The sequence below is a fragment of the Neltuma alba genome, unplaced genomic scaffold (genome assembly GCF_004799145.2).
Source record: "Neltuma alba isolate B1F8T4 unplaced genomic scaffold, ASM479914v2 tig00010926_pilon, whole genome shotgun sequence".
NCBI classification, from domain to species: domain Eukaryota; kingdom Viridiplantae; phylum Streptophyta; class Magnoliopsida; order Fabales; family Fabaceae; genus Neltuma; species Neltuma alba.
Genome location: NW_021635702.1, coordinates 91107 through 100453, shown reverse-complemented (window position 1 = coordinate 100453; position 9347 = coordinate 91107). Strand labels below are relative to the sequence as shown.

The 9347-nt window shown below is 35.7% G+C and overlaps 2 protein-coding genes across 2 annotated transcripts; one reads left to right on the top strand and one right to left on the bottom strand.

Moving 5' to 3' along the window:
* Positions 1 to 409: 409 nt before the first annotated feature.
* LOC114760000 (TATA box-binding protein-associated factor RNA polymerase I subunit B-like) lies at positions 410 to 3141 on the top strand. The gene is given in 2 exon segments (XM_028949238.1): positions 410 to 1039; positions 1042 to 3141. Coding segments are annotated over 2 exon segments (2193 nt in total). The 5' UTR covers positions 410 to 637; the 3' UTR covers positions 2833 to 3141.
* Positions 3142 to 7344: 4203 nt separating this feature from the next.
* LOC114760005 (zinc finger BED domain-containing protein RICESLEEPER 2-like) lies at positions 7345 to 9347 on the bottom strand. Its single transcript, XM_028949243.1, has 3 exons — positions 8016 to 9347; positions 7564 to 7885; positions 7345 to 7452 (listed from the first exon to the last, which is right to left on the bottom strand). Exons 1-3 carry the CDS (start codon positions 9345 to 9347, stop codon positions 7388 to 7390), a joined length of 1719 nt encoding a protein of 572 aa, XP_028805076.1. The 3' UTR covers positions 7345 to 7387.

The following is a 9347-nucleotide window of genomic DNA, read 5'->3' as shown; positions in this document are numbered from 1 at the left end:
CAGCAAATTTGCACTTTAATCCAAATTACTTTATATTATATGAACATTCAAAATTAATTTTAAATTTTTAATGCTTAAGGCAGAGATTACTTCACAATATGGTTTAAATGCAGTTTTTTTAATAAAAAATTGATAAATATATAATTTTTATTTTATTATATACACATTAAGATATTAAAATTAAATTAAGAAAGGCTGACTCAATTAGTAGATGGTTGAGTCCTTTGAATATAATCTCCTGAGGTCATGGTTCTAAAAAACATATTAAGAATGTCACAAAAACTTTTAATTAAAAATATTAAAATCAAATCATATTAAATTTCGAATTTTATTCCGGACGGGTCCGGATTACCTCTCCCAAACAAATATGCTCCGAATTTGTCAGCCTCTGTTTTCAAGTCTGAGCTCTTCGGCCTTCTCATCGAAGACTGCCCTGGCGACTACGCACTCTCTCTTCTCACTTCGCCGTTTCGCAAGTCGCGGCTGCCTCTGCTACAGTGCTCGTGGCTACATCTCCTCGCCGTCGCCGTCTTTCTCCTCAGTCCGTATCTTGCTAATATGAAAGCTTGAAGGGTACTGGCGCCTCTTCGTTCTCCGATAACGTCTCCGCCACCGGTTCCGCCGTCCATCGTCGGGAATGGATAATAGCCACACCTGGACCTGCCATACCTGTGGCAACGTGGGTCTAGCTGACGGTTCCGATGGCTTCTTCTACTGCCTTCGATGTGGCTCTCAGGCTGACGACATAGTTGACACCGGTGTGGCCGATGAGGACTTCGTCAACATGGGAGGAGACGCCAGCGGCGGCATCTACTTAGCCAGTCACCGCCGCCAGCGTTCGCATGCGATCAAGGTTGAACCTATTTCTCAGTATGATTCCATCTACGATTCCCAGTCCCAGTTCATGAAGTCTCTGGGGTTGGAAGACGAAGCTCCTCAATGTCAAGGAAATCGTTCTGAGGGTGGTTTTAAGGTAGAAAGAGATTCAGATTATGGTTTCCAATTTAATGAGGCTGGTTTCTCGGTTCCAGGCGATTTTGGGGTTCAAATACCGTGAGGGTTCTGAGTTTTGACGATTATTACACTGAGATAAGGATGCGTTATGTGATGGGGTTGCAGATTATGGTCCAGCTTCAATGTGAAGCATTGGTGAAGGAGTTCAAGGTGAACCCTTTGATATGTGGGATTGTTGGGCCAATTTGGTTGAGATTTGTCTCTGGGACTGCTGTTTTCGATGATGGGTGGGCTGATGAAGTAATTCACGAGTCTGAGATGCAGAAAGAAGAAGAGCCTGCTGATCACAAGCCCCGTGCTAAATACGAAGCAGAACCTCACAATATCCATGGTGAGCGCGCTGTAATGATATGGTATAGGTCTTTAAGGAAAAGTATCCCATTAGCTTGTACTGTAGCTGTTACATTCCTTGCTTGTCATGTTGCCAAGGAAGCAATCTTGCCTACAGACATAATGAAGTGGACTCTTGAAGGGAGACTTCCATATTTTTCTGCATTTCGTGAAATTGAAAAGCGCATGGGGCAACCTACAAAAGCATGTCCTATAAGTTCAATGATTATGTTCAGGCCTTCGCAAGCTGTGTCTTTACAGAAGCTAGAGTCACTGGCAGCATCCGTTGCTGATTCCATAGGCCTGGATTTGCCTCCTGTCAACTTCTATGCAATAGCTTTGCGTTATCTTCAAGACTTACATCTTCCAGTTGATAAGATTCTTCCTGATGCACTTAAGATTTATGAATGGTCAATGCCCCCAGGTTTATGGCTATCCACAAATGAATTGAGGCTTCCTACTCGTGTTTGTGTTATGTCAATTCTGATAGTAGCGATAAGAATGTTGTATAACATAAATGGTTTTGGAGAATGGGAAAGGAGTTTGTGTCATGGCGGTGCTGCTTCAGTCAAATCTGCAAGTGGCTCTGAAGGAAAAGGAAATGGTGGAATGAATACCAATTTTCCTTTTCATGATGATAGTGAACGTTCTGACAAAGACCCAGTACAACCCCAGCAACCAGAATGGGATGCTGCGAGGCTTCTACACCACCTTTATACATTATATGATGGGGTTGCTGACAAATATGGGTACTCAAAGGACTTGTCGACATATCTCCAATATTGCAAAGATGTTGTCTTTGCTGGATTAGAGCCATCATTTGAGAATCATGAAGAAGAGAAGATGATAGAATTCTCATGGAATTTTTATCAAAATGACAAGGATTCTGAACCAGCTGAACGAGTAGAGAAACCTGACGCTTCTTTGAACCAAAATAAGCCGAGCAGGGAGATATGTATTAATAAAACATCCAAGGAGGAAAAACGGAGAACAGAATGTTTCAGCCACAAAACACATGATGATGATGCAATGGATAATGATGACTCCCCCGAGAGTTCACTAGACTCTGATGAATCAGAAAATGACGGGGAAACCTCTTCAGAGTCTCATGATAATGAGGCCATCAGAAAGCTGAAATTGGACATGGAGGAGAACAAATTCTGTTACATACCTCCGAGGGTGAAGCCCAAAAGATTTGATTATGTTCACTACGTGAGAAAAAAGGATAAAGGTGCCTATGCTTATGTAGCTCATGCTGATTATTACATTATACTTCGGTCTTGTGCTAGGGCTGCACAAGTTGATCTTCGGATTATGCATATTGGCGTGTTGAGCTTTGAGAGAAGACTTGCCTGGATAGAAGAAAGGATTGACAAGGTCTTGCGTGTGAAACCTCCAAGGATCTCTTGCCAGTTTTGCGGTGGTGAGAAGGGCCCTGAAAATGAAGTATCTGTTGATGAACTGGGACTTTCAGATTTGAGTATATGAGGATTTTGAATCGTGAGTGTTTTCTTCTACAAGCTTTTGATTGACCTCTAACAAGTATGGCTTAGATCTCTTTGGTATCAAACAAGTCCTGGATCTTAAACTAGCCTTGATAGTGTGAGTTTGCAAGTTGACAGAGACACTAACACATGCAAGGTATTTAGAGTCAGAGCACTAATTTTATGTTACTTAGGTTAAGGTGTAACTAGTCCATGGAGTAGATTGATGCCTATAATATATTCTGAGACAACTTGTTTTCTACTACTTTGTATGATGTATGAGATGAATCTTATTGTTCGTAGTTTATAAAAAGTATGACTCATTATAAATTTTATATTTTATATTTTATATTTATTGATGATTGGTGATGACTATCTAAATACGAAGGTAACATAGCCGTGGTTTCTAACCATCGAATTTACACATGCACACTTGTATATGCATGTTAAATCAGGATCAAGTCTTACTTTGTACAAAGTGCAGGTAATGCTAAATGTCTTTTCAAACTCTATAGAATGCATGATCCCGAGATTTGATGATAACTTTAAAATGAATATAATGACAAAGGATATTAGTATTTTTCAGGGATTCATTTTGTCACTCTTCTTTAAAGGAGGAATAAAGATGAGATCGATTCGCGTTTGTAAATCTGCAAGTTGACGTAGACTTGAACTCATGCAAGTATTTTTAGGATACTTTAGTTTCCATTTGAATATTTTATATAATATGCTGGTCATTTCCATGATAATTTAATTCGGTCAGTTTCTATAATTTTAGGATATATCTCCCCCCCCCCCCCCACCCCACCCCCACCCCACCCCCAATAACATAGAAATAGACTAAAACCAATACAAATTAAGTGGGGACGGAGATCCCAAAATGTCATTTTGCACAGCGCTCTTAGACCTTCTAGCGATAGACTTCTCTATTAACAACTTAAATTTGGAAATTGTTGAACCAAGCTCTTCCAATCAGTGATCTACTTAGGCATCACAGACCTTTTGAATGCCTACGGGAGGAATCATTAGATCACTTATTTACATCATGTCCATGTGTGAAAGCAATCTGGTTTAGTAGTTTTGCCCTCAAGCTTTCAGACCTCACTCTGAATTCCTTTCTCTCTCCTGGCTAAAAAGCATATTAGATCAGTTGCACATTGATGGTCTTGAATATATCTTGAGGGGTATCATCATTCTCATCCATGTCATATGGCATAAGAAGAACATCGCTATGCGTGAAGGTAAGATTTGGCCTCCTGATTCTGTCATCTGGGAAATACTTGGATCACTAAATTTCTCATAGTTAGCTTTTTCGACTTTGTTGCAAAATACCCTAGCTCCAGCTAAAGTGAATTACTAGTAGAATTGGCAGCACATACGAGACCAAATGCCAAGCCACCAGGATGCGGGTTGCTTCAATTTGCTCTGCCTAGCTCGCGGGTTGTGGCAGACCAACCCGCAATCCATGGGCCAGCCCCCATTTTTAGCTCTAATGAATCTTGATACGCGTCTCATTCATAATAGCTGGTAAATGTCCTGTCTAAGCAGAAAAGAAATCGGTTTGCTGCTTGTCATGTGACCTGTGTGGATGGACTGCCTATTCAGCAAATTTTGTGAAAGAGAAGGAACGCAATCCCCTAACTCTTAGCTCCCATTTGGTATGAGACATTGAAAATGAGAGATAGAGATTAGGATTACAATTAAAAAAAAATCATTAAAAAATATTTAGTATGAGTAATTGCTTATTAAATGGGTTAGACAAACTCATAGAAGTGAGATTGGGGAGTACCATCTCTTCTCATATTATTTTTTAATCCCACATATATAAGTTTGTCTAATCTTATGTACTAAGCCGTGAAGTAATTTTTTAATGGATTTTGTCAATCTCAATCTTAATTCTTATATTTCATTTTCAATACTTCGTGCCAAATGGATATTTAATTCTTTGTTTTCGGGCTGCCATTTCGTGGATCCACAACTCAAAGGCGCTTTCGCATCCAAGGACAACCAGCTTACAAAACATCGTATAAAAAGTAAGAAATTCATCTCACTTGACCGCACGGATGCTCCTATGGGACACATTATATGGCAGGACGTATATTCGATGTTTGCAGTTTTCTCAGGGATCCTAGTTCACGCTGCAGTCTTCTATTCTTTTATGAACATATTTTATATTCCTCTAATATCATTTTGTCTTTTCATAAACAAGAAAGCACTAAAACACAATATTAAAACCTAACCCGAGTAGCCCCTTCGGTCACCAGTGAACTAGTTTCTTGATTAGTACGATTAAGAGTTTTGGACAGGTTAACTGAGTTTTATAATTTTTTTTTCTTTCTTTTTAGCTTGAAATAACTTTGTTTTCAGTTGAAAAAAAAAAAAGTTAACGTGCAAATTTGTTCTAGAAGTTTTTATTTAGGAATGCTGGACACCCAAAAGTTTTGTACAAATTTGTTCCATAAGTTTAAAATTTGTATCAATTTTTTTCTTTTGTTTTTTTTCTAATGATACAGGACAAAGTTGTTACAACTTTAAATTTTTAGGATAAATTTACATTTTAATCCTTTAAAAGATAGCTGTAGTTTAGCAGCTGTTTCGTTCAATTATGTGTTATTTATACATGAATATTTCATTTACTCATGTATTAGTATATCTTAATTTAAATTATTATTATTTATATATTTTAATTAAATTATATATTATAGGTTAATTAATCCGCAAGTCCTTATAGTTTTAACGAATTTTGAATCAGGTTCCTATAGTTTTTTTCTTTTTGTCAGGTCCTTATACTTTTACCTTTTTTAATTAGGTCCTTGTATTTATTTTTCTTTTAATTAAGTCCTTATAATTTCACTAAATTTTTAATCAGGTCCATGTAGTCTTAATTTTTATTTATTAATTAAATATAAGCTTAATTAAATAGATTAATACTGAAATATAAAATATTAATAATTAAATTAAATTAATAATTATGTAATTAAAAAGTAATAGAATTAATTAATTCAGGAAAATTTTTTAGAACAATTAATTTTTTTGCTGAAAAAATTAAAATCATTATAATAATTCAATATCTTTAGAATATTATTGTTTATAAACTAATATTAAATAATATATACTATTTTATGTTTATATAATAGTACTATTAGAATTTATTAAATAAAGAATAAAAAATTCAGGGATTTAATTAAAAATAAGGTGAACTTATAAGGACTCGATAAAAAAAAATAAATACAAAGACCTAATTAAAAACAGGTGAAAGTATAAGGACATGATAAGAAAAAAAACTATAAAGACCTGATTCAAAATTAGTTGAAACTATAAGGAACTGTGAATTAATTATCCCAATTATATATTTCAATCCTAACGTCTTTGGGTCACTGATCTAATTGATTCAACGAGTAGTTCAGTTTTTCCATACCTTGATTAAACCTAAACCTGTCATTAACAGTAACATTTTTTTACGTTGAAATCTTAATAATTTAATGTACACCATATAGCTTTAAGGACTTGTGTGTGCATATAAACTTGTAGCAGACTTTAGGCTTGTCAATGACATCTATTTTTCATTGTGCGGCTTACTTTAGGCATTCTGCAAAATTACTGAGGTTCTTCATTTTGAATAGGCAACAATTGTTATGTGGCAATTTCGCTCTCTTTTCTCCGCCACATCTCATTATACGCATTCAATTTCACCAACTTCAATGTCAGAGAAAACATGGATACCCACAATATTTTTCCCTTGGATTTTAATACATAATACTAGTAATTTTATCCTTCATATTTTCCTCAAACTATTCCAGTACATGGAAAAAAATCTGGTACATAAAATTAATTTTAAACAGATCCCCCCCATCCAAATTAATTAAAAGGTCATATTTACTCAAAAAAGAAAGCCAATGAAATGAAGCCACGCTTATAGCGTCCTCTTGCAAGTATAATAAAATCTAACCTGAAACAGATTCCTAGATGCCTCCTCTTGCGCCTTCAAAAGGTGAGCAAAAAGGGCCCAGGTAACAGGCGCCCCTATTCATCCTTGGTGGTCCAGGCTTCAGGCGTTTGAAAAGATCAGCTACAATTGATCAAACAGAAAGAACGCCATCCATACTAATACCATGAAACTTGTAACATATTTCTTTTACTGTCATATATCCTAAATCCTTCATATTATCTGAAACCTCCAAGAAAGTCCACCTATCAATATCACATTTATGCGATACAAACTTTGGACCCTTGGATCTTACAATAAACACCTTTATAGATGCAAGACTTGCCACACAATTGTTCTTGTGTTTGCATAAAGCTGAAAGATAAATTAGTTCAAGAGCTTTCAAATACAAGTTCGTTTCTACCTCCCAGCAATATGAACATGATAAATTTACACATTTTACATAAATGTTCTAAAAGCAAGCCATGCATACACACCATCACTTCAGCATCTCTATACAGCTTCTGCGAAATTTCCCATGTTTCCACAAACCAGCACGACCATGAATCTTTTAATGCAAATATTTACTTCTACGTCTCATCATCTAATCACCTTGATTTGATAAATGCATCACTTAATCTTCTTCATCATCATCACTGATGATGTTTAAATCTTGATCCTCATCATCAATTCCATCCTCTGGCACAAGAAAATAAACCAATGAGACATATCATTGCAAGCTTTGCTTAATTGCTTTTAATCAAAACAATAAAAATATATAACATTAATAACAAAATGCAAGTATGTTACCATTATATTTAAAACCATACAACCAATTACGGATGCAAATAAGAGCTTGATCACTATTTGAAAGAAGACAGCTTCGATACTTTGTGAGAAAACTTGAACCAATGCCAAAAACCGATTCATTAGCCACTGTAGTGATTGGTATGCTAAGAATGTCACAAGCCATCCTTGAAAGATGGGGAAATCGAATCTGATTAGTCTTCCAATAATCCAGAACATCTAATTCTTCAAATGAGTGAGGTTCAAGTATTGCTTCATCCAAATATTTATCTAGTTCACACTTTCCCGCTGAAGCAGTATCTCTACTCTTAAAATCAAATTTATCCTGCATTATGTAAACTATTAATAAAAATACCATTTAAAATAGCATTAAAAGCCTCAAATTTAACACCGAGTCACCAATAAAAAAAAGAAGACATAAATCAAATTTAATTATCAAAGAATATCATACTTACACCAAAAGCTTCAGCAAAAATTTCTTCATTACACGCACCAACGGTAGGCTGATTTCGCACTGCTGGTATTGAAATTGATACTTTTGAAGACGGTGCCTCAGTATCTTCATATTGACTATAGACAAAATATAACTTCTTCTTGATAGTTTCAATCTTTGCTCGACAAATTATAGGGTCAAGTAATGAATAACAATACTTTATCAGTTCAAACTTCAATCGTGGATCAAGAATAGTTCCAAGTGCAAATATCACACTGTAATCACCCCAATATTTGTTAAACTTCTCTTTCATCCTATGAGCCATATCTTGAATCTTTGGATCAACATTCATCACATTTTCTTTTAAAGACAACTCAATTTTTGACATTTTCATGAAATACATGTTTAAAGTCGGATTAGATGACCGAGACATCAAGTTTGTAATCCCCTTAAATGGCTCCAAGAAAGTGCAAATTTCCTCTGCTCTCTTCCACTCTTCATTTGATGGGCAACACTTGTAATTACTATCATTCAAAGCCAATCTAGCAAAAGCCTGACGATATCTAATCCCACTCTCCAGCATTGCATACGTAGAAGTCCATTCAGTGGACACATCTAATTGCAAGTCCATTGAGGTGTCAATGTCCCCAACATGCTCAACACATTGCCTAAAATTAATAATTCTCGCCTCTGATGTTTTCACATATTTAATGCTCTCCCTTATATTTTGCAAAGCAATACTTATTACTTTCAAGCCCTCCTGAACTATAAGATTCAAGATATCAGCACAACACCCCAAATGAAAAAAGTCCCCATTGCATATCAAGCTATTTTGCAAACTCAACCTCTTTTTCAATATATCTTTCATTTTTCCATTCATCAAAGCATTGTCCAAAGTAATAGAAAACAATTTCTTATCAATCCCCCAATCGATCAAGCATTTGTGTACATTTTTAGCCAATTCAAACTCACGGTATGGAGGCTTCATCTTACAGAAAGCAAGTATTTTGCTGTTAAGTTTCCAGTTTTCATCAACAAAATGAGCCGTCAAGCAAACATATCTTTCAGAAGTTATTGTTGTCCAACAATCAAAAGTTAAGCATATTCTACTAGGACTCCTTGACATGATCTGTTTCAACTTTCCCTTTTGGCTAATATAAAATTCACAAACATATGACATGGCTGTTTCTCTAGAAACGTGCTCAAAATCAGGATTCAAATACTTTTGTAGTTCCATCATCCTTTTGGACTCAAAAAATGAATAAGGAAGATCATGTTCAATGATAGCCATAGTAACGATCTCCCGAACACGGTCATGATCTACCTTTCCAATAATTCCTGCTTGGCTTAACAT